This window comes from Haliaeetus albicilla, chromosome 9 (genome assembly GCF_947461875.1).
Source record: "Haliaeetus albicilla chromosome 9, bHalAlb1.1, whole genome shotgun sequence".
Classification (NCBI taxonomy): domain Eukaryota; kingdom Metazoa; phylum Chordata; class Aves; order Accipitriformes; family Accipitridae; genus Haliaeetus; species Haliaeetus albicilla.
This window is the reverse complement of record NC_091491.1, coordinates 6,485,078-6,510,658: the sequence shown is the minus strand read 5'-3', so window position 1 is coordinate 6,510,658 and position 25,581 is coordinate 6,485,078. Positions and strand designations below refer to the sequence as shown.

The 25,581-nt window shown below is 47.0% G+C and overlaps 1 protein-coding gene across 2 annotated transcripts in view; it reads right to left on the bottom strand.

Moving 5' to 3' along the window:
* The window catches only part of SLC43A2 (solute carrier family 43 member 2), a 34,602-nt gene that overhangs the window by 6,635 nt on the left and 2,386 nt on the right, over positions 1-25,581 (bottom strand). The window contains exons 3-14 of one of the 2 annotated variants that reach the window (XR_011326073.1): positions 18,117-18,306; positions 17,047-17,102; positions 16,211-16,287; positions 9,708-9,800; positions 8,748-8,881; positions 8,108-8,310; positions 7,333-7,476; positions 3,630-3,768; positions 3,062-3,194; positions 2,021-2,094; positions 1,121-1,409; positions 105-228 (exon numbers count right to left, since the gene is read on the bottom strand). Coding sequence is in view for 1 of the 2 variants with exons in the window: in XM_069791286.1 (XP_069647387.1) it covers positions 105-228; positions 2,021-2,094; positions 3,062-3,194; positions 3,630-3,768; positions 7,333-7,476; positions 8,108-8,310; positions 8,748-8,881; positions 9,708-9,800; positions 16,211-16,287; positions 17,047-17,102; positions 18,117-18,306 (1,367 nt within the window). In the remaining variant the exon portion in view is untranslated. Of the gene's footprint in view, positions 1-104; positions 229-1,120; positions 1,410-2,020; positions 2,095-3,061; positions 3,195-3,629; positions 3,769-7,332; positions 7,477-8,107; positions 8,311-8,747; positions 8,882-9,707; positions 9,801-16,210; positions 16,288-17,046; positions 17,103-18,116; positions 18,307-25,581 lie in introns of those variants that run through there. The other variant, XM_069791286.1, reaches the window with a different exon arrangement.

The following is a 25,581-nucleotide window of genomic DNA, read 5'->3' as shown; positions in this document are numbered from 1 at the left end:
GTTTTTAACCTTGGTCCATGCACAGGAGTCCTTTTGTTTTCAAAGAAATGAGCCAAAATCATCTTAACCACCAAGCTTTCACATTAAATTTGAGAAGAACTTGCCCAGAGAGGGTCTCCTTCCAAAGGTCCCGTCAACGCCATAAAAAGAGGCTGCTGCAGAAGGGCGAAAAGGGCACTGATCAACGACTGCAACCCTGTCAAGCTGCCAAATTGCGTGGAGGGGTATCTGTCAACAGAGAAAGCAACAGCATTATTATATGTCACCTTGACTGTTCACATCACCCAGATCAGTTTACATTCCCAGTCGACTAACACAACAGAGCACAGTCCCAAGTCAGGCACATAGTATGAAGAACTTATCTCTCCTGGACTTATGTGTAACTACCTCTTTTTATAAAGTATTTAGCTATACCCAGTGGTGTGCACAGTGCTCTCTAGAGCAGAATGCAGCTGGTGACAAGGCTGGAGCCTTCCTCTCCAGACTATTCTCATCCTGAGCTCTCAAACTCTGGATGTATCAGATCCAGTACTTGTTTTGTTTTGCAGCTGTACCGTAGACAGGTGGAAGCACTTATACAACTACTGTTCCTATTGCAAAGGGAGAAGAGTGTTGATATTTACAAGTTAAAAGCAGGGCCTCTTTATCCAGATGACAGCATTTGCGGCTGAGCAATCATTTTCATGTGGTCATAACAATTTGCTCCCTTTAGAAGTGAGTGAAACCTGCACAACAGGTTAGTATGTATTTTCCTTTTTAGAGGACAAGTCTGATCCTATGTCAAACTAAACAATACTGTTGACTGGAAAGTGCTGAATATCAGATACTACTAATGGAAAAATAAATTTCAGGAACAGTCTAACATCTTTCTCTTTCCACGACTGAGTAGTGTTTAAAAAGGGTCAGGTTAAACTATGCTTGGAAAGAAAGAAATGGATCAAAACCTTCAAATATTCAAAGCAAAACAAAGCAATATGACAAAAGCAATATAACAGCAAAGCATATTTCAAAGCAAACATTCAAAGCAAAAATACCTCACTCCAGGAAGTTCCAGAGAGTTGCAATGGCCAAACAGGATTAGTTTACAAGCAAGCCGATATGTACAGCAACAGGCATTTACCTTGCCCAAGACAAAAATCTTTTGCTTCTAGCTGCCAGGGAACCAAAAGTTTATGTACTTTTGAAGCAGAGTCTTAGATGGGTTTTCTAGTCTGGATTCCCCAGACACTGGGACCAAAACTTTTGACAGAAGGAATCTGTGCAGTTGTGGAGTCTCCATCCGTGGAGATATTCCAAACCCAACCGGACGCAGTCCTGGGAAACCTGCTCTAGCTGACCCTGCTTGAGCAGGAGGGTTGGGCTAGATGGTCTCAAGAGGTCCCTTCCCACCTCAACGATTCTGCGATTCTCTGAAAGATAACAGCTTCTTTCTGTTCCTCTGTCCAACAGCTCAGGACAGAGGGGCAGATCTGTTTTCAAAACCAAAAACATTGCTTAATAAGGAAGAGATTATTTAGATTCAGCTATTGATAATTTTCATAAGTTGGAAACAGGATGGATGATCTGTCCTGGGAAAAGGGAGTAGACATCACTAATGGTATCTTGAGCAATGCTTTACCAATGTAATTTCAGAGCAGACCAGTAGCAATGTATTCAATTATGTTAATGTTTTACCTGGACACATGCATGTAGCTAGTCATTATAAGACAAAAAAGCCTTGAGGTTTTACTATATAACCTTAGTGTCGATAGCCTAGTCTCACCTGAGGCCCATATATAGCTGTGCCTGTCTCACTGCAGTAGCTATGCCAAAGGGGTTAGCTGTTTCTAAACAAGGAAAGCATCAGCTAGGACCTCAGTCCAGCTACTGTCATATCCAGTGGTGACTGAGGAAACAAGTTGCATCATTTTTCCCCTCTGACCAATACTTCACTTCCTGATCTCCCTTCTCACCTGCACAGCTTATCAACCCAGACCAGTTTATCTGGCCAGCCATGTATTATAGGTAAGCAGAGACTTACACAGCTGCATAGAGGCCTCCCACAGCTGAGTGGATGAATCCTCTCACGATTGTGTGCAAAATGAAGGAAAGAATCTGGAAAGAGAAGCAGAAAAATGTCATGTCCTAGATACCACCTAGGTGTGCCAGACCCCAGCGTAGAACCATTCCTAAAAGCTGTTCTCCTTTGCACTAGAAAGGTGGGCTTGAGGAACCCAGAATCAAAACCTGAAAGATCAACACAAGGGAAGAAATTTGTACTCATCTCTAAAAGCACTGCTTTTCCGTACTTTGCAAAGACTAACATGCAGTACTACCTGAGGTTAACAACACACAAGACCTACCTCATTCGTAGATAGCACTGCTGCAAGGACACGTCCCCAGCAACCTGTGGCCAGGGACACAATGCTTTTTCATTGCACTTGTGGCCAATTTAGTTAATTTTCCACAAGTTATTGTGGACAATATGCAAGTATGAGCAAACTACATCTGTTTGCCTACGTCATCAAGGCATGTTTAAGTATAGCATAAAATCACTAAACTCCTCTGCCAAAAACAGGTGGTGCCACAAAATAAATATTTTAACAGGTTTATAATCCCATGGGTACCATTGGGCATAGCATTTGACACAGAAATAACCTGCTGTATGTATCAGTGTCATGCTTCTTACAGCAAATTTTCTGACCATCGGCAGCTTAAAGCAAGCCCAGGTTAAATGCACAGGCGCTCCTCAGAGGATCTCAGTAGAAAAGTATTTGTTGTTACACAGCTCAGCTGCAGAAACTTCTAAGTGTGAAAAAATTGTGGATCAACCCTGACATTTTAACTACAGCTGCTTCTTTAGGTTCTCTCAAGAAATGTAAACTGCATGGAATTATTTGTTTCAACTCTAAGACTGGGGTTCCCAAAGCAGTACAGAAGTCTCCCAGCAGTGCCAGAAAGCCCTCCTGCCAGTAGCTGGTTCTGCTGGCTTGCAGGACCTCCTGGCACTGTCCTGCCTGTCATTTTGCCAGGACCCATGTTGCCAGCCCCTCCAGCACACCCACCCATTTGACCTATTCACCTGCAACGGTAGATTAGGAATAAGACAGGTGATTCCAAATCCAACCAGCAGGACATTTGTGAATGCAAAGGCATTGGTGGCATTGGTGATTTTCTGGATCTGACGATCACGCTTTTTCTTTTTCTTGTCACTTCTGGAAGGATAGCAAAACCTATGTTACAAAAAGCACTCTCGGCAGCCACTGGAACTCACAGCAAGATTCTCCACCTATCCCGTCAACTATCTAAACCAGTTTGGCTAGAGGTCTGCCTAAGGAAGTGGTGGGATCTCCATCAGTGGAAGCTGAGGAACATCTGGGCAATTATTTCAGTGCTGTTACTCTTAACTGTTAGACTAGAAGGGAAGTCTGAGCCTCCCCTGCTACAATTTAAATTTGCTCTTCTTGACTGATCTTAGTGGACATGGAACATAGTTTGGTCCTTTCCTCTGCAATTATCAAGTCTTCCTTCAGGCTTTCTTTTCTATACTGAAGAACCAATATTCTTTTCAGTCTTTCATCACAAAACACATTATGCAGAGCAGAGGCCTGCTACATGGCTGCATGTCCCGCGTGGCGAACACTACGCACTGCTCAGCGTTGCTCTCCTCATTCTCTTCCGAGCCATCGTTGCATTCTTTCAGTCGCCAATCCATGATGTACCCGATCACAGGCGCTGTCAGCAAGCACAGCAGTTGCAATACCCCAAAAATAGAAGTGTAGAGAGCCACTGCGGGGGGGGGGAAGATTAAAAAAGTTGTTAGTCCAAGTGATACCACAGCAAGCAACAGAAAAAAAGACAGAAAAGAAACTGTTCCTCGCCATTGATCACCTCTCTCATTAAGAGCCCAGACCCCACATACTCACAGGCTAACAGGCAGGGCTGAAGGAGCTGAGACACCAAAGCCTCACTTCATCATTTAGCCTCCCAGAGGCGTGACATTAGAGTGGACATACTGGGCACACTTGCTTCAACTATTCTGATCCTGCACTAATATTCTCTGAGCAACATCAGCCCAACAGCAGGTAGGGCTCAGAAATGGGACCCAGCAACTGCTTGGTGCCAATGAAGTTTAGTCTGGCTCGGATCAACAGGGAAAGTTCTTACAAACAATATATCCTGCACAGCCAACCCTGCCTTAGTCGTCTCCTCTCCTGCCTTGCTGGGAGCTGCAGCTACATCTTCTCCAGCTGGGAAGCTCCAGCAAGGAGAAGCCAGGCTGGGAAGGTGAGGACTAACCCATTTTGTGCTGAACGGACAAGTTTGGAGGCAGGGGAGGGGAGAGCAGATTGGAAGCAAAAAACACAGCATGTGAGAGCAATCATTAAAAACTCAAAGTGCTGAAAATTCCCCATGTGTTAAAGATGGGTGAAGTGTCTACATGGCTTGCTAAGGGAAAGCTGATGCCAGCAGACTTAGAAGAAACTCTCCCCTCCTGTTGGTGAACAGTTCCCCCACCCTGCAATCCTTTTTCCACTTCCTCTGTGCAGCACACGTGATGGATTTGTATGCATCACACAGAAGGGCTGGTGAGTCATGGTGTACCACAGCTCTGAAATAAGGATGTAATTCTGAAACTGCTCATCTCAGCACAGAGCGCTTACAAGTTACAGCACTGTAAGCAAAACAACCAAAAAGAATTTTAGTTTGTCCCTCCCAACGCATTTCTAGATCTAGCCAAAGCAGTATAGCCAGGATTTATACCAAAAATCAACTTGGTAATGGAAAGACATTTCCAACAAGCCTTTCCCTCCTGTACAGTTACAGCAAATCCCAGCAGGGCTGCCTTGCTGCACCCAGGCATGGCACCTGATGATACTTTCCTGGCTCTGGTTGCTGGCAAGGGAACCAAGAGGAACTTCCAACCTCTAAACTCGCATTCATGCCCCCATTACCTCCGCAAAGGCAAGCCCTGAAGTGGCCCCACATCCCATCTCATTATAGCAACTGCTGTAACCAAGAGAGACAGGTGGCATCACCCTCTACAAACACTCCTGGAGCTGATTTGCTGTTGTCTGGTTATTTTTTAATAGAGGGTAAGAAGCAAGCCACGCTGTCATGTTTTGCCTCTTCATGCTATTCTGAACACTTAATCTTGGGCTCTAAACAGCAAGAGCAGAAGCCAACTTGAAGCATGGAATGAAACTTATGGGGTCAGCAAGAGAAGAAAAGGAGAGACAGTAGCTGCTACAAAACAGGGCCACCTCAGTTTATCTATCATCTTAAAAAACATTCTTTGGGGGGGGGGGGGAGATAACAATACCTAGCAAATACCAGCAGAAGTAGAAGCCTAGGTAGAGCAAACAAAGGGTGCACACATGGGCACAACCCTTTACATCCACTGTTCAACATGGCTTTCCCTCGAAACTATATTGAGCAAGTACCTCATACAGCTGAGTTTTCCAGCCCACCCTTATTATATTTAAGGTCTCCAAGTCTTACCAGATTTGAAAGCAGGGTGACAATTTATGAAAGATGAAGCCAAATTTCAAGTTCTAGACACAACTGGTCTACTCTCTCCTGCCTTCCTACAACACAATTATGCAGTCATTTACAGAGCTACTGAACTCCTTAGCTTTTCCCCCATCTTTTGGGGGCTTTCAGAAGATAACTAGCCACAAGCTGACTGCTTTTTCCACCTCTAGGTTTCATGACAGGTCTAAGTCACCATAATCTGCACAGGAAGGAGGACTTTCAAGGACACAGTGCCTCACTGCAACTTAAAGACTCTACTACCTATCTGAATTATTTTCCCCACATCCTTCTCTCTTGTTCTGCTCCCAGGAATATTTAAGTTTTCTTTGACCGTAACGGTTGCAGGATTGACTTAACTCTCTTCTTCCCTTGCTCAGTGCTCCTGAGAGCAGTTGCAGGTGGAGGGAGCTCTCTAAACAAATCACATTCAAGTAAACTGCAAGAAGAACAAGGAATCTAAGGGAGCAGCGTCCCATCCTCTCCTGATCTGCACAGATTACATTTCTAGAGAGCTGCACACATCTTGGAACTGCTCTTGCAGCCTGACGCTGCTGCGACTAGACAATACTACTGTTTTGCTGATGCCATGGAAACACCAAGACAGCAGACTGCACTGGGAGCCCAGGCTATGTTCAGGGGGAGGAGGGGGAAAAAGGGAAGAAATCTTAAAGATTGCACAGAAAAAAATGCAATACACCCAAGGGGCACAATCCCTTTTTTAATTCAGAGCTTGATCTGAACAGAATTGACAGCATATATAGTTAATATTAATTCTAAAATACCAAGGAAGGGAGGAGAGGAAAAAATGAAAGAGAAATAACTAGAGCAAGCCAGGGTAAAAAGAAAGAAAGAAAGAAAGAAAAAAAAAAAATCAGCGTGAAAGAGTTACAAGGTAAGCAAAAAACTAAGCAGTGTTGGGAAAGGTAGGCAGTGTGAAGTTTGTCCTGTTTACTGTTTAATGTCTAAATTGGCTCTTGAGCCAGGAGATAAAGAGCTGAATGCTGCAGGCTGTCAAAGGCTCAAGAAACAAAGCAATTCAGGGAATGCCAGGGCACTTGGAGTTTCCTGAGTTTCCTTCCCTCCCCCAGAGCTCACTCCTGTTTTCAGAGGAGTGCCTCTTGATTTATCAGCTTCATGCAATCCAGATTTAACAAGTTCAAACTGGATCTTACTACAAAGGACAAAAAAAAAAAAAAAAGGCTAAGTCTTGTTTTGCAATCCTGGGTATTTTCAACAACAGTAAACTAATGTACTCTTTCCTGTTTGCTTCATGTACTGAATCAGAGCTATAAATACAGAAGAGTCCAGTGCAGTGAGCACCCCTGAGTCTCCCCAGCACACACCAAGCTGCACAAAACAGCTATGACTTCATTTCTCCCACCCCCGGCTGCTGGGCTGAGACACCTAGTCCAACCATTAGTCATGAGAGTCAGCTGCTCCGTACTTTGTGCCTGCTTAGGATAAGCAAAGCAAACACCTGATGAAATAGGTTTTCCAATAAAAAAAAAATTATCACAGTCCATCCTGAGAGGCTACTTTCAACAACCCATCTGGGGAAATAACATGGAATAGTATTTAACAGACACCAGCCTAAAATTAGCTTGACATTCAAGTGTCTACCTCACTGCCCCTCTGTCCTGGGCTAGGTCCAGCCCTTCACTAGACCCTCCCAGCAGCTGTCAGCCGCACTCTGACACCACTAATTGCCATACACTGAGTATCTGCTGAGTAATCAGGCTCGCTGGACTCTTGCAAGGACCAAGTCTGGGTCAGGTCCCAGTTCCAAGGAAGCAGATAAAAGTTTTCAGGTTACCCTACCTTGATCTTCATCTCCAGACAGAAACTCAAGCATGGTATTCATAGCTCCCATGTAGAAGATGAGCCGCAGCTGAGTGACACACATGGTGATAAGGCTGAGCAACAAAATAGGACTGAAGACGCTCTTCATGAAGGAGGGAGAAGCTGCAGAAGGAATAATAGAGTCTCTGAAGAAGGCAACGTACCTTCATAAACATGTACAATTTCAGAAGAGCTATTGCCTCTGGGTTAGCAGGTCTTCTCCTAGCTAGTCATTCCAACACTGCATGCCAGGGGCAGTTCCAAGGAGTTCAGAGTTAGCGACTACCTGGTGCCTTACAAACTTCCATAATGAACAGCTATAGATGCTTGGAGTTTGGCTACCAGTAGCTGGGGCAAGGGAGAAGGAAGGAAGACTCACCTCATTCTGTAGATTAGAGCAAAAAAGAAGCTTAAAACCATTTGCTTTTGCCAAACGCCTGAGTAAGGAAGGCTTGGTCATGATGGCAACAGTCTAAGAGACAGCAGTGACCAACTGCACTGCCCTTCTGCAGCCGTACCAGTTACCAATGCTGTTGTCCCCACCACTGGCAACACCATATGGTGTATTTAGGCAAGTATGCAAGGACAGGATTCCTTATATAACTGAACTTGTATTTAAATAATGGTGGCTGGCACATGGCCCTGGCAACATATGGATCACGTTATCTCTCTTATAAACAGGTCTGGAGCAGAGCAGAGAGGCTGACAGCCTTGTGCCAGCACAAGCATCCTTGGGGCACTCATGGAACCACACCTGTGTTGTCAGGTTGGCACTTCACTTCTAGGTCCACCGTAGACAGACAGAGCTTGTTGTTCTCTTGCAAGGCTGCTGGCTCTTTGGGGCCCTTCATGGAGCTCCCCACGCTGAGACGGCGCCCCACAGTTGTTACTTGCTTGTAAAACTGTTTCCCAGTGATTTTGTGGTCAAATCCCAGCCAGCTGAACTTTATTTTCACCCTGTTGGACAGTAAAGAGCATGAGAGCTGCAACACAGGGTGAGGAATCAGAGGCAGCAAAGTTGCAGGAGTCAGAAAGGCTATGTGTGGATCTAAGGCACTAGTTTCCATCTACAAAGCCACAAATGGTCTGGATCCAGAGCACAGAGATACTTCCCCCAGGCCAATTTGGCATAAGTCAATATAGAAATACTTATGACTACTGACAGATCATTTTTCCTTCATAATTCCTATGCTTTGGAAAGTTCCACTTTCCACAGATGTTCACCAGTCAAGACATAATGTTAACGGCAAACATAAATCCTCAGCCTAAGAAGTGGCAGCCATAGACAACATGCAAGGGAGTTCCCTGTCCTCTCCTCTAAATTAGTTGTGCCATCACTTTCTAGAGGATTAAGAATGGGATTAGCCCTCAAGGCCAGTCTAGTGGACACTTACGAATAGTCCATGTCTTCTGGTCCTGGGAAAGGCTCCAGTGGCCAGTTGAAGAAACAATTGAGGAAAACTAGTCCTGCACAGCTTGCCCAGACAAGCAGAATAAGGATGAAGGAGACCCCAAAGTCATATATAACCTGGAAATCAGAAGGGAATATGGTTTTGACTATAAGAGCAGAAGGATACTTCAATATTCTTTTAATGAGGTCTGAGAGGAAGCTGTGGGAAAGAACAACATGCTACATTGAAATAGGTTCAACTCAAGTGGTAATGAGGAACAAGTCTGTGACGGGCAGGCTTAGAAAGAGGTGTATATGCACATCTTTAATAGCAGCTATAGCAACAACAACAGGACCTCCAACTGGAAAAGCATGCAGCTGTATTGCAGATGACTGCCATCAAAAGTTTTCATCTAGGACCTTCTCCTTGGAAAGCCAGCAGGAACTTCCCTGCACACTTGAGACTGGCTTACCTTTACTATATCCCCCGTATGCTAACTCTGCAATGAAACATCTCTGGTTCAGAACCACTAAGTGATCTACCAAGGCAGCCCAAGTGACCATCCCTTCGTTGCTGTTTGCTAGCTCTGAACAGTGTTCAAAGCCAACCACCTGTGACAATCACACAGATTAAGTATACACATGTGTATTAAAATCCATATATATGCTCCTTAGAGTTTAAAAAAGCAACCTTCCTTTAAAAAAAGATCTTCAGTTCTTCACTTTTACTTGACACCTTTAAAATTTTACTGCCTATTAGCAAACGGACTGTTCTCTTTGCAGTATTTGTGGAGTTCTTGAGGCAGGCACTTGGGAAGTCTTCAACAGACAGGAACTGAATCTTGCAAAGGCACATCTCTTAAGAGTGCTTTAACAAATAGTCCCTCTTTCTTTCCACATTACTGCTAAATGGTGCAAGACTCCAGCACAACACCAGTCATGAGTCATGATCCCATGGCCTCACCTTGATTCCTGGAAAAGTCACAGCAGAGGAAGCATAGGAGCCAATCATCAGAGCAATGAACGTGGAACGAAGGTCACCAAACATGTTGGGCAGCTGGGGAAAGAAAAATTGGTTGAAACAGGCTGCTGCCAAGGGAAGGGAAGAAAAGGGAAGGAAGCTTTCTTGAGAAGATATTGGCATTTAGGATTAAGACTCCTGGATACCAGAATCTGAAGCAGCCAGTTTTATTCAAGAATGACTTAGCTCTTTCAGTATATTGCTCTGCAGGTTGCATTGGTGTCTCCAGTGTCAGGGAACATCTACAATCCAAGATTTATGTGCTTAGTGACACTGCTTCTTTCCAGACTGACCACATACCTTGCATTGGTTACCTTTAGCACAGGAGCGTTTGTTCCAGCCCTTGTGCTTTCTTTAAGAGTTCCTTACCCCAAGTCTGTAGTCATCATCTCTTTTCCTCTCCAAAAAAATATGTGCCCAATTTCTCTACATACCACCCTCTTTTTAGTCAAGAGTTGTTAGACACAGGCTGTGATTGCTAAACAGTCTTTAACACACCTGCAACACCGTGAACTGCCAGGATTGTTTATGCACCTTGGGTCAGCACCCAAATCTTTGCAGTAGACCAGAAAGTTCCTGTTATAACAAGAAAGAACAGCCACAAACATGAACTGTGTTGCTGTTTGCATTTCCATTTCTAGCTAGCTCCCTGGCTACTTCTGTGAAAGGAGACTCACTCTCTGAGAGGGGCTAAAGCTGGTCATTTCTGCATCAGTTGGATGGCTCAGATGCTCAGGCACACTATCTTGGAGCTACATGCAAGAAGGCAATCACGAACACTAGATATCCAAGGCTTTACTGCCTGCTGTAGCTACGAAGCTGCTGAACTCTGCAGCAAGAAGCAGGCAACAGCATCTCGGGTAGCTATTCCTGCCACCCACCCCACTTCACTGCCTGGGCTCCTATCAGGTGTCATGGCATTGCTAAGAGCAGACCAGGCTGGTTCTGCAAGGATCTGTTGGGAAAGCAAAGCTCTCCATAGGGACAGCTAGAAGCAGCTCACAGCAGCCACTTCTGCCACCTCAACAGCAAAAGCACTCCCAGGCTGGCTCTCCAGCCCCTGCTTCCACTCAGGACCCAAAAGCAGAGTGGAGCAGGCAGAAAGAGCTGCGAGACCTTCCCATTCTCCTGGGAAAGGAGGAACTCACTATTTTTCTAAACAACCAGAAGTGAACAAGTTTCCATCGCTAACTAATGACAGCCTGCAAACTGGAAATTACAGGGAGAAGCTTTGAAGTTGTAGGCTACAGAAAGCTCAGCCGATACCTCCTGAAGCGGGTCAACAGGCAGAGATTCTGCTGCAGGCAGACAGATTTCCCTCCCACCTCCTTTTTTGGGTCACTTACTCCCCAGATTCACTTGGGCATCACTACCACATCAGCCTCAGAGGGCCTCAAAGCAGGACACTGCGGGTGCCTTCTAGCACTGAAAGCTTAACCAGCATTTTATCTGTTTAAAGATGCTGCTGAACAAAATGATTCAGAGAATATTAGACCGAGTCTGAGCAAGCAAATGCTGTCATCACATTCCCCTTCCACTGCTGAAAAACAAATCCATCTTTCCCAGGAGTAGCATATAAGGCAAGCAAATCTGGCTTGTGTCACGGCAGGACCAGCGTGTTTACAACTGAAGTATTCCTGTGCAGGAACACTCTAGGATCCATCTGGCTGTTTATCATCCCTCTGTCTCACTGCAGAGCTTCCTATGCAGTGCAGTCTCCAGGTCCTCAGATAACCCCAGCCAAGGAACAGCAGCAATGATGTGCTGAGCCTGATGCTGCTGGTGAACCCTGAGCAGACACACACGGCAGAGGCAGAAAACGCTGCACTCCTCTGCAGCGAGGATCCCCACGCCCATCCCCAGATCCCTGCATGCGGGAGAGCTGCCAACAGGCTGCTTTCAGGAGCTGCGGACAGGAAACGGCAGAGGATCCAAAGGTCTGCTACCAGGCACAAAAATCTCTTATTGGAAGCTGTGGCCTAAATACACACCGCAGAAAACAGCATCTGCAGAATACAATATCTGCAGGTTGCAAAAAGGCTAGTCACTGTCACCAGGAAGGGCATTCATTTAATGTCAAATACCCCAAACCTAAAATAATCTCCAGAAATTACAACAAACAGCTGCTCCTGCTGGGGAGCTCAGAGCAGGGCAAGAGCTCCACAAACACAGCTGCTTCTTGGCTCAGGCTGGTTTTCCCCAGAGCCCCAGAGATCACAAAAAGCCTTTTTCATACAGCAGACAAGCAACTCCCAGGTGGATCCTCCTGCTCTGAGGGGTACTGGAGACAGAGCAGGCCTGAAAGCAAGCAGTCATGTCTAGGAAAACCCAATTCTGCTTCTGCCTCGATGGGGACAGAAGTCCTAGAAAGGCTAGAGATTTCCTAAAATCCTATTTGTCACCAAAGCAGCAGCCAGATTAAAAAAAGTTGGACATAGGAGATTTAGGGTCTTATCCAACCCAGTCAAAGAAGAAACTGCAAACACTGAGCACTTGGGAGAAAAAGAAATCTGAGACTACCTGGAGGTGCAGAGCAGGGCCAAAGGGAAAAAAGTAGTCCATAGCCACACAGAAAAAAAACTCTCAGTCTGCAAGTGCCAGCACTGGCAATGCCTCTGCAGGTCTCATCTAAAGACCAGCTACTAAAATAACACACAATATTTACTAAGGCATTTTCCACACTGTCTTTATAGCAGCAAGTATTGGGGAAAATGAACCATAGGGAGAAAAAAAAACAAGCCACAGAACAAGTGGGGCTCTTTGTATTTCTGCCACCAAAAAGATCTGATCCTCATTCTGTTCTTATCCCTGCAGGCCAGAAGGGGCTCCTCCACTAACTTCTGCCCATTCTGGTATGACAGCCCCAATTCCACAAGACCTACAATGACAGAAACTCTTACACCTCCTGTTTAAAGGCCAATAATACTCAATATTTTATTAACTCTATACCCCATCTGAAAGATACTAACTTAATTTTGCCATACCATAACTGTTTTTTTCTGGAGTCCTTTTTTACAGGTATTCAATCCTAAACTGATAAAATAATTTCTTCTTTCAGATTATTATCCCATCTGCCTTATGGTGGGTTTAAGACCTTTGATCATTTTTTTATAATTTTTCAGCTTCCTTAGATACCACAAAAGATACCACAGTAGTCTTACCAAACCCAATTTCCCTCCTCTTGCAAGGACTATTTGAAAGAACAGTGGAAAAAGTCAAGGGATGGAGAACTAGACTGCTGGAGAATGGTATTTTTGTTCAAGCTAAATTTTGTTTTCCCTATCAGAGGTATATTTGGAAGTTATACAGATACTAAAAATATGTTCTCCAGGAAAGCCTCAAACTGCCCACTTTGTCCAAAGCATATGGAAATTCCTGTTCCTATTCTGCAACAAAAGATCACAGAGCCCTAAGTTTTCCTGGTAAATCCGAGCAGAGAAGATTCCCTACACAGAGATGTCCCCCTGCTCCAATTAAAGGGTGGTGTTTGTAGCAGAAAATAAGAGCAAAGCAGCTGTAATTCTTTGAAAGGAAAACAGGACAGAAAACAATCTATAAAAGGCTCTTTGTGGTAATTTATCACACATGTTTATTTCTTTGCATGAAATAGCTTCGGAGCAGAACCAGCGCCAGATTCCTGTGTTGCTGTCAGAGCCACCAACACAGATCTGTTTCCATTTCCAATCTTCACTTATATTGGCTAAGACCAAGTCACGAGGCAGAAATCTCCCCTCTGCATTTTAACAACAGGCACAGTCTGACCTTGTTCCCAGAACCGGGAAGAGCACCGCTCGCTCGCTCCCCCTCCTCCCCAAGCCACAACGCAAGACACCCAGGAACGGCGGCTTGCCATGGCTCTGCAGCTTGCCATGTGCTTTCATGATACCCTGGGGACTTGTTACTGCAAAAGGCTTTAAACCCAAGAGGCAAAGCTTCATGGAGCACTGTCCCAGGCTGCAGTCCTCGGAGATCCTGTTTATCCCTTGCACAGGCACTGAGGATCCGCATCTCCTGCCCTCCCATCAGATCACACCATGCCCACGCAGCAAGTGTCCCGGGAGGTTTCAGCAGCCAACGAGGCCCCACAGGCTGCAGCATCTGAGGAGCATCCCGACCCCACACACTGCAGGGGCTCCCTTCATGGCCACCCTGCTACGAAGCAGCAACCGTAACTCGCCTGGGGTGGCAGAGGACCAGCTCATGCACCAGAGGGTTTGACACATTTCCTGGAGCGCTTCAGGTCACTCGCAGCTGGCAGGAGAAGGAAGTCACCTTGCTTTGTCTTGTGTGTGCACGTGCGCGCTCGGCAGCCCGTGCCTGTGTCAGCCAGAACGAGCTTACTTGGCACCAGAAGTTGATTAGAGCTCACCGCCTCTGTGTAACGAACATCCTTAAAAAGGCCTTTGAGCCTCCCCTTTCAGCGCTTGCTTCATCCTCTCTTGAGCACGATGCACGGCACGGTGCATGCGAGCCACACTGCCTAGAGCCCACAAGCCACAGACTTGTCATCCCCATGTCCCTCCCTTGCCACACTCCCTGTCTCCATGGGCCACAGGTGGAAGGGACCCACAAGAGATCACCACATCACCGCAGAAGATAGTTCTTGACACACCAACTGTGAGCACCCAGCTGGCAGGCAGAACCACAGGGACAAACAGTAAGCTGCCAATGAGTAAGATACACCTGCTTCTAACAGTCACCACCACAGCTACGCTGTGATGCAGGTGAGGAAGTGCTTCCCTCCCACTTCAGACTATTTTTAATCACATTCTCATGCCTCAGGTACCAAAATGCCTCTGTGCAGCTCTGCAGGGAGGCACAAGCAGCTACATCTGAATCTGGATTTGAGAAGTCGGGCCTGAAGCTGCCTCAGCTCTTTACAAAACACACTGCTGTCTGGAGGGGATGGGCTCCACCTGAGGTCTCCCTGTGTGAACTCACAGCATCACTACTTGCTTCAGACCTCCTCAAGGCTTGAATCTCTCCTTGGAAGAATTGACCTTTTTCCTGCCACTGTACTTCCTTAGTGCTGCGGAACTGGCTCACTAATGAGGGCACTAGTAAGTGGCTTTGCTTACTTCTTCTGGTGCTAAAAGCCACAGTACAGCACATCCAACACATTTCTGTCCTATCCTTGCTCTCCCTCCTATCATCACCAGTGGCTCTAAAATAATCTGTGACCCCTTAATAACCACCCAGAGAGATAATAACCAATGCTGGCAGCAGCAGGATGGGAATCCTCTCCTGTCCCACAGCAGTACTATGTACTCCTCTCTTCCTCGCTTTTATTTGAAGCGTGGCAGGATGACATTTGCCCCATAGTTCTTTGGGACCAAGGCCAAGGCTTCCAGTGAAGAACACTACATATGAAGGAGACACCAACATCGGCACAGAGTTTTGAAAGCTTTGAATATATGAAAGCAACAGCAGCAGCAACATCACAGTACACACACTGATCTGTAAACCCAGCCTCTGCCAAATTTAGGTCTCAGGAGTTTAACCAATGTCTGAGCCTTGTTCAGCCAGTGTCTAAAGCCTTGTGAAATTAGAGGTAACCTTAACAGAAAGTTTTACTGCAACAGCAAGTTCAAGGTAATGCAGTCCAAATCTGAAAGTTTTCAGCCACAGCTCAAGAAACATCAGTGCTTCCCAGACTGTTTTCTGGGAAACCTTCCACCCAGCCCTGTTTCAGCCACACTGACAAGGATCAGGGTAATGAGGTAGAAAATAAAGCAGCTACTTGGAGGACGGTACTGCTTCTGTCTCCAGGAAAAAGAACCCTAAAATGTAGAGATCCAGCTGACAGTTGTTGACCAACACTTGCAATATAATCCACGGACTAAACAGATCTAAGCAGGCTGCACAGATGGAGCTGGGTACATTCAGCAACGCAGCATTTCTAAGGAAACCTGGAAGAGACTCTCACCCTTCTGAAAGCAAAAGCTTCTGTGCTCAAGAACAACCATTTTCCTGGGGCGAGATGCAAACTGTGTTTGCGTAGAGCTGGTCATACCCAGCTGCAAGGGTTTGTGCGCTGCTGATTCTTCCTGCAGTTATGTCAATGCTAAACCCAGTGCAAACATGTCCAGCCTGTGCCAGGTAGCTTAGCACGGCACGTACAGGCGTATGACAATTTGAGTCCTAGACAAAACCAATTCCTTTTTTCCCCCCACCTTCAACTGAGATGCAAGGGGCAGGTAAAAAAAAAAAAAACAAACAAACAAAACCACACCCAAAAAACCCAAATGACTGGGGGGAAAAAAAAGCCTTAGAATAACCACCTAGTATTCAGCCTTTCAGGTAAAACGGTGACTGACCCTTTGTACCAAACAAAACCCATGCTATTCAAGCCACAGGCAAAAGATCCACTTTGTTCTTTCCTGCTAGCCCAGCTCACAGCCATAGTAAAAAAATAAAATAGAGTCAGGTAATAACTCTTCACTTACCGTAAGCGATGTGAAGGTCATGCACATCCCACCAAAGCCATTCAGAGCCAGCGCAATGAATATCAGCACAGACAGAGCTGCAACAATAAAAAACACCCTTAGCTTTTACTGGGGTGCAGGGGGAAAGAAGACAGAGCCCTGAGCGCTTTGGTCCTGACACGTAAAAACCTCAGTGGATCAACACCATCAGGACATGCCACACTGTTCCTGACCCAGCACCTGTCTCCCCAGCCACACAGAGCAGGAGGACCAGGGCTCTCCTCCAAGACAGAGTTCAGGATGGGATCATCTCTTTCCAGGATGGAAGGGTTTCTTTTCTCTAATGAACAGACTTGCTGATGCAGCTTGTCTGAATGGATCTTAAAAGGAAGATTTACTTGAAAGAACTGGATTTAAAGTGTCACCTCACTACCTGGTCTTGATGAGCAAGCTCCATCTATCCCTGGTGTGAAAGCTGATTACACATCGTGTGCTACTACCTATTTCCCAACCGTGAAAAAGCCATGAACTTGTTTGGAATTGCTCCGTTACAGGACCTGGCCCTGCCCAAACGCAAAGCTGAGAGACCTGGCTATCTCAGATGTTTGGCCCTTGCAACGCTCTCCACTTAGGGTTGTGAAACACCAGCCCTCCCCAGAGCCACTTAGCTCCCACAGGCCAGCAGACGCTTGGCTTGTGTCCTCAGCAAGACCCCAGTACAGCACTGGAGGTATGACAGACTGGAGGTGTGACAGTCAGAGCACGCAGTGCCATGCACGCTTGTCTGCTTCCCCCCAAAAAAAACCCAAACCACAGCCCCAAAGCCCTCCCAGCTCAGCAGAGAAATGCCTACTTACAGTCTGGGTTACTGGCACCGTACGCAATCAGCACACAGGACACAGCAAAGCAGGCACTGAAAGGGAACCAAAACTGTGAGTTTCTTACATACAGCCTCACACGCATTAAATTACATATGCTTCTACCTCCTCAGCACCTTGTTAAGCAAGCGCAGTGTCATTTCTGCAAGCGGGAGGGAAGCTGGCAATTTGGAAAGAAAAATCCAGGGAAATACCCAAATATTGCAGATAAACCTTGCGCAAGGGCTGAGGCAGCAACCTTTCCTCCCAGTACTGACGCAGCTCTTGCTGGACCTAAATTCCCTACCAGTTTTCCAGCACAGAGCTTTGCCAGCCCTCACCTCAAGGTGACCAAAGACAGCAGCAACCTTTGTCCTGAGACCCAGCTGTGGTCACAGCACTCACAGCCTTTACCTGCTCCTCTCTGGTATGGTCACAGAGACTTCCCCTGGTTTTCCCACTCTGCCTACAGGCCGGTTTGGTTTCTGGTATGGTTCAGTGCATTAAAATTCAGCAGCGCTGGGGTCTGCTGTGCCCAACAAGTCACTAATCCCTACATGCCATGATAGAAGCAGCTAACGACCTTGCAATTTGAGGCAGAAAGCGACATATGCCACATGGCAAAGAAGGGCCCTAGAAGAGGCAGGCAGGACGTGTTTATCCCCGAGTTAACTCCCCAGCTTGCAAACGATGATGTAACATCTTGGGTTTGTGCCTCTCGGGACATAGCTCCCAGCTCAAGGAAAAAGCTACCCTCCCTGACTCAGAAATGACTCCACTCTTCCTTCAGGCTCCATCTGGCCAGGGAGCACAGAACAACACTGGAGAGCTGAAGTGTGGACATGGAGTCCCAGGCCCTTCCCTTATGGAGCAATTCGCTGTGCTGGCTGAAATCATCCCAGAGCTGCTCCAGTGCCCTGTGCATGGGCAGCAGCTCCCAGCACATCCCAGCCCCGTTCCTCATACAGTTCCCAAGGCTGCAGGGACCCCACAACAGGCAGAGCACCCATCTGCCCCAGACAAGGTGGGAATTTGTCCCTCAGCCCACCCGGGGAGCCCAGGACACCAACCTGCCAAGCAGCCGCAGCTTGCGAGGGCCGTACTTGTCCATGACAATTCCTAGGGGCAGCGTGATCGCACTGAGCAGGAAGGACCCAACGGTAAAGGCCAAATTCAGCATTTCATCCTGGGCGTTGCAGGAAGGCCATTTGTGCTCTGGAGCTGTGCTGTTCTTGTGTTCAGGACTGCTGGTGGTGTTTTCTACACGGGATGATAGAGGATCATCATTACAGTGTGTTAGGATGAGGCTTGCAGCATTGCAGGAAGGAGGGAAGAGAAAACCCCGCACACAGGGTGCCACAACACACTGGGCATACACCCTCCACACTCTATTTTTTATTATAATCAGTGAGAAATGGAGAAGGGAAAGAAGAGCAGCAGAAGGACAAGGGCAACCTGATGAGCTCAGCTGGGAGCAGGAAAAGGATGCGCAGGTGCCCAGGGGACAAGTATCCCAAGCAGCAGCAGGGTAACAACCTAGGGACAGAGATTCATTACTTTATGAAAACAACTATACAGCAAGGGCCTGGCAATTACAGGGGACTAAACCCAGCAGACCCTTAAGCACTAATACAAAAATAAGGTCCTCCTAATCTACAACTGGCATGTTCTCACAGATCTTTTCCCTAACTAAACTGGGAGCAATAACTACAGCCAAATCAGTTATTTCAGGTCCAGACACTGGGCTGACAAGGCCTGGCACAGAGCAACAGCGTGCTCAGACAAAAAGCTTCCTACCCTCACTACGGGCATTGGGATGAGGAATGGCTTTGGAGTAGCCACCCTGCTTCCCGACTACCCTGGCTCTGAAAAATCCTTCCTGGATTTAACTACTCCGTTCCCAGGAAGGCTGGCAGCTCACCTGCCTTCTCGATTTGTTAAAGGATTGATGTATGTTTAACTTCTGCCCCGTAATTAGCATTTTCTATTCTTTCCAAGTGGGTTTTGGCCATACAGGTCAATTATATCTCCAGCTTTCTGTTCTTGCCCCTACATGAGGAACTCCGCACGCAAACTCCCACGCTGAACAGAGCCCACGTTGTGTAAGAGACACAAACAGGACAGTTTAAAAAATAAAAAAGAAGTTCCCTTTTCTTTGCAGCAGCAGTATTATTGTCTTATGTCAACCCTGCTCCTGTTACAAGCCTGTCCTAAGGTGGCTTACAACTCCTCAAGCGAGCACGTGTGCCTTTAGACTTTCATTAACCCAGAGCTCTAGCACACTCCACCACTCCCCCTCCCAATGCTTATCTGACTTAGAAGTAACCTTTGCTGGTATGACGCAGCACTTGCTTTCTTACTGCTGCTGCAAGCCAGTGACAAAAAATGCTCTCCTCCATATTTAATAATTGATCTGACAAAGTTCAATATTAAAGGAGGAATAGAGAAGTCACGCACATAACCATCTGCATGAAGCAAGACTAGAGATTCCCAGTGAGCCCTGGTTAGTTAGTTAATTAGCAGGAATCCCTCACATACAAGTGACTTCACATTCACTGCTTAGTGTGGCTTGTGGAGGAGATCCCCTTGGCCGCTCTTGCCCTCTCTGCATCTCTGGAGATCACACAGCCCCGTCTTGCAACTCCTTCCCTTCTACCCAAGCCTCAGCACCATTACAGTTACAGGTTTCACCCTGGTTATCCTAGCTGGCCAAAACAACCCTCCCAGCTTTGTGTCCATTGCAAACAAATCACGCTCCAACTTCCAGACATCAGGTATTAGCAGGAATTCAGATGCTGATATCTGAGGCTTATGAGCTGCCTGCAAACCTTCCTCTGTCCCCTTGCAGCACTCCAGGGAAGGTGCACAGCATTGCTCTCCATTTACATTGCTCTCAAAAACACCTTTACTAAGATGGCCTTAAACCACCTGTGAGCAGTGATGACTGTTTGTTCCTTCCCTCTGCCATGTGCTCTTGACGGATAACTTAATCTGTCCCTTCTCTTGCCCTGCTAGTCACAGATAGCCAGAGTAAGCAACAGCGATATCCCCAAAAGACCACATGTCCCATCAGCATCCCTTCTGCAGGAGGACAGCACTCCAGCTTGAGGCTCCCAAGTCACATCCTTAGAAGTCAGTCCTGGACACACTTGGGAGGCTCTCTGCAGTTTTCACACTACTTCTCAATCTTTTTCATCTATCCTTCCCTCACAATCTCCTCTTGGTGTGGCCCAAGACCTTAAACACTGACTTCTGACAGCATCTCCATGAGGCAGGCACAGGCACACAGCTTCACCCACAGCATCAAGGCTTTTTGGGCTCTCCACAAAGATACATTCATAGGAAACAGATGTAGGCGAGAGGTTAAACTCAGGAAAACAAGGGGGGGGTGGGCGGGTGGGAAGGGAGAAGAGTGACAAAGTAGTAGTGGTTTCCCTGTGTCAGCACTCTGTAGAGATAGCTCAGCTGTGGAGTGGAAGAAGGGTGGAGGGACATGGACAGTGCAGTGACCTTGTAACTTCTGGCTGCACGCGTTAAAAGACCCTGTCAACCCTCCCCACGAAGAGATCTCAAAACAGAAGTATTGAGCATTTCAAGCCAGAATAGACGAATTACTGTTAATGTACTGATGTGTACAGTTGCAACGTGACCCCAAGGAGCTCCCACAGCATACCCCTGCTAGCAGACCCTCCGACGGCATGCACGATGAGCCACAACACCAGGAGGCAAAGAGGACACAGCTCAGAAACAGCAAGGAAACTTGGCCCTCTCTGAAGACTTGCTGCAGCCAGGAAGGCTGGGAACAGGGCACCAAGCTTCAGTCCCTGCTTGTACCAACCACCTTGTTTACAGCTGCTCAACCCCAGCTCCAAGGAGGGGCCAGGCAACAGCACTATGTGGAAATACAAATTGTTTGTGAAAATAGAAGCAGCCCCTGAGCAACAAGAGAAGATCCACTGAGGCGTAATGGAAATGAATCAAGCAGCTCTTGGCACCCTGACATCCTCTGATCCTTTGAGCCACCTCCACAAATAGAACATTTCAGAGGGGCTGCAGGTGTGTGCAGCATGCACAAGGTCCAGCCAAGAGCTGTCTCATTGGGGAGCACAGATTCATGTGCCAGCAGGTCACCAGCACAGGAAAGCAAGTGGCAGCATATGACATGCAGCTAGGAGGAGATTAATGGGCAGAGAACCTGCCTAACTACTCACCTACCTAATGCACCTGGTTACAGCAAACAGCCGTTTCCCTCAATCACAGCTCAGATCCTGTTCCAGATCAGTCCATGCCACACTGCTGGGGAAAGTCTCCTACGTGGCTGGCTCCATCTGCAACAGTGCTTTGGGGAAGGGCTGTCTCTGGGCTGACAGTGGTGCCCTCCCCAGATTCTCCTGCCAAGTCTACCTGCATGCAAGCATGCCAGGTCTGACGCACGGGAGTGCCACCTGGGTAAGCCAGCAGCACAGGCTCTGTCCATGTATGCTCACCGCTGTCTCACTGTCAAGCTAGAAGAAGCTGCAAGTCTTTATCAGCAATTACAAGAACTTACTGCTTATTTTTACAGCACTCCCCCTACAAGCAGCAGGATTTCTACTGCCCAATTAGTAGTTCAAGTTACTATTTAAAGAATGACAGCTTAGGTGAGAGGAAGGCTGGCTCAGTAATCATTTATGTCAAGCTCATCGCTGGGGTTTGTTCAGGCTGTTACTGGAACATTTAAAGTCATCCTTTCTCCCAAATTAAGTGCTGTAGGTTTCATGAGAGGGTCAATCATTAACTACTCTTTGCTGACCTCTTCAAATCCCAGGCACACACCACGTTACCAGAGGAATGAGTCTGGCTTTTTCAAGAGTGATTGCCATCTGAGACCGCAGAGAGGAGGTTTCCTTTCATCTTGTTTCATGGATCAGACTGAGCCAAGCAGGCAAGACACCCCAGCCACCCTGGCAATAGCTCTGTGGTACACAGCCTGCTCAGCCTCACTTTCCTCTTTTTTTTTTTTTTTTCTTTCATAAAAAGGCGGGGGACAGGAAAAAAAGAAATCAGGGCCAAAGAGTCTGGGAGCATTGGTTTAAAAAAAAAAAAACCAACAGTGAAAGACATGTGCAAACAACTGATCTGCAGTCTGCCCACATAAGAACATGTTTTCTCTTTTCAGGATGGTGTCATACTTCTGGGAACTGGGAGGAGATGTTCTTGCTTTATACCACTGCAAAGGCAATTTATTTGGGCTTCCCCTCTCTGCCAGTCCATCCACTTGCACTTCCAGGACCCCCCCTCTGGGGACCCAGCTGAAAGCCTCATATAACAGAGGCACAGTCTCCAGTTAAACTCCCATTCTCTCCCCAGCTGCTCATTTTGCAGCACTTCTGCCCTGGGCCAGCACCTTCCCATGCAGCTCTCTGATACTACCAACAGCTGCTAATCAACACAGCATGTTTCCTGTAGAAATTTAACTTTTACCACATTTACTCTTTTCCTGTTTACAGGGTCACGTGTGCAGCCTTTCCACAAGCCATCATCACATCTTACCAGCTTAGAAGGGACCTTCAGACTGCAAGTTCCCCACCACAGACCCCTAATAAATAAGAGCAAAGGGTTGTAAGGCAGCACCTTCCCCCTATGCCTGTGTTAAGGCGCATTAACCTGCCGTAAGTGAATTAGCATATCATCCCTTTGGTTTTCTGCAGCCCTGTCTTAGAGGAAGGCCCTCTGTCCAACTAGCTCCTTATCTCTGCTCTTTGTGAACAGTTTAAGCATGTTCAAGTTTGGTTTTTTAAGCATCTCGGACCCAAGCCTCAAGCTTCCTAATCCCAGTAACATCACAGCAACACTAGACCCTGAACAGATCAAGTTCCCCAACAGCCGATAAGGCCTGAATCCTGATAAAGACTGCAGAATCAGCACTTGCACAGAATAAAAGATGCTGCTTCAGTTGGTTAAAGGCCAAATAGTAGTGTAGTAAAATTCAAATGGGAACAAAGTGCCACCACCAGACTCCTTGTCAGCAAATTTCAAACATACCTCTCAGGATGTGGCCAAACCTGCCACCCAGAACAGGTACAACCCCCCACTCAAACCCTGTTGCACAACTGTGTTGAAAATATTTGTTATTTTGATGTGGATTTTTTTCTAGGTGTCCATCTCCACCCTCATGCAACCGAGTTGAGTCCAGCGGACCCCACATGTTTGCACGGTGGCAGAGTAAAAACCAATACCAGAAAGGAAGGGCAAGCAGGGAAAGGGGAGGGGATTCAACAGGAAGACAAGGAGCCCCTCATGAATTGCAGTCACTTTCTGGGCAGCTGCTGCTACCTTCAGAGAAGAGCCTGCAGAAGGGACAAGGTCTAGTTTTCTCTTTCATTGGAAGGCATCACAAAGTGCAAGAGCTTTTGCTGACAAACGAAAAGCCCTGCCAAGAACCTTTGGCTCATTAGTAAAAGTCTTTTTTTTGTAATACTTACATGCACACAGCAGCATTAGGAACAAGTGCCCAAAGGCTACAGTTATAATTTGTTTGCACCAACCTTCCAGCCAAGTACCCACTAAGGCTGCAGGATTCAATAGGTTATGCTGAGAAAGGCAACCACTGGGTCATCCTAATCCCAGCAAAGGTCAAACTCAGCTTGGTGCCGGTCATTCAGTGAGCACTGCAAGGCAGCTGCAAGGGAGTCTGCTCTCCCCACACTTGGAGCTAGGACTCTTCCCTACCAAATCACTGAGATTATTACAATGAGGACAAAAACAGAGAAAGGAAAATGAGTAAACATGGATGACCTAGGAAACCAGCATAACTGGTCCTCCATGCTCATCACAAGCCATCACTGAGTTCAGCAGTGATGGCCAGGTATTTGAGGACAATGAGAACATTTGACTACATAAATTTCTTTTCAGGGATTAAGTTCTCTTGCCTCAGGGCACAGGTTGGTCTCTGGGAGGAAGAAATTGCCCCCAGGGCAGCAATTTCACCACAGTCCAAACATTTGCAGCTTCCCTGCGGTCTGTGGCACCGGCACTCCCATGGGGAGAGCCAGAAAAACCACAGACTGGCAAACATGGGTGAGAAGCCAAGGTGAATCTCGCTGATTTGGGGCAAAGGCGGATGAATTGAAAGCAATCAAAGCAAAGAGTAGGAGGTGGGCCCCAAGTGAAGCCAGGCTCTTGTCAGCAGGACACATCTCAGGAAGCAGATAGGAAAATGGCTGCTTTCAGAGACAGTCAGCATTTGCTTATCAACTCTCATGCTTTATCTCAGTGGCAGAAAGCCTCCACCCGATAGGTTTAATGAGATTCCTTACACAGGCCTGTGACAAAGTCACCATGGCTTGATGAGAACAGAGCAACCTTGAAGAGAAGTCCTAAATGGTCCCCAGCTGCTGGGGACTCTCCTTCACACAGTCTGGAGCACTACCGGAGACCCAAGTGACACAGACACACTTGGAAGCATCGCACCTCAAGCAGAGCACAGGATGGAGATAAAGCAGCCGAGCTACAGCTGGTAGAAGACGCAAACACATACATGTTTGCCAGGTGTACCAACTCAGGCTGCACAGGACTGAGGCAGCCACCCACAGGCACCCAAAGCAGAAGAAAAGACCGTAACAAGCAGCTGATGAATGAGAGGAAAAAATAAAGTATCATCGCAACTATTCACAGTCACTTTTTGCTTGGACTTTGTTTCCCCACATTTCAGAATTCCCCCACTATTCTCAGCCATTACCCACTGAGGGTTCATGCACTTATTTCCAGCTCCTTTCTTCCCCTACTGCTTCCTCCTCCATCCCCATGCTCCCCAGCCCTGAATGGGCTGATCCACCTTCTCATCTCATCCACCATCACACATCGCTGGACAGAGCCCAAACACCTAGCTCCTGCTTCTCTTCACTCTGCTATTCCCTTCTCTGAGCACGTGCAAACCTTCTGTCGCTAAACCAGCTTTCCAAATCCATACCACACCTTTACCCTTAGGTTCCTTTAACCCCACTGTCCACCCTACCACACTGTGGGACTCCCCAGACCAAAATTCTCTCCATGCCTAGGCTGGGGATATATGTCCACCTACACCTTGTTTTTCCCAGGGTTATCCTTCCCACTCCACAAGATTGCCTCCTTCCCTGCAAGGCTGTGTCTGCAACATGGCCAGCTGCTTCCTCTGGCTGGGCCAGAAGGTAGATCTCGAGCCCTCATAGAGACACAGCCTCATTTGAGCACATCCTGCGTGTCTGACGAGGAAGAGGAACAAAACGTCAGTAGCATTTACAATAGCATTTACAACGCTACAAGTTGCATCTGCAACTTGTCCTCAACAGCAGCACTAGACTCCTCTAACCTTATAGTCACCCACGCTCTTTTCTCTCCTGCCACTAAGGAAAGGGTGCCTGTAGTTTCCTCCTACAAACTCAGGACACCCTCCCCACAAATTGTCATCTTTGAGAACGCATCGGGCCTTCCCTTGCAGAGATCAGCCAGGCCACCACGCAGAGGAAAAATTCATGGCCAAGTGGAAATGGCTGTCAAGAAAAGCTTTACCCAATC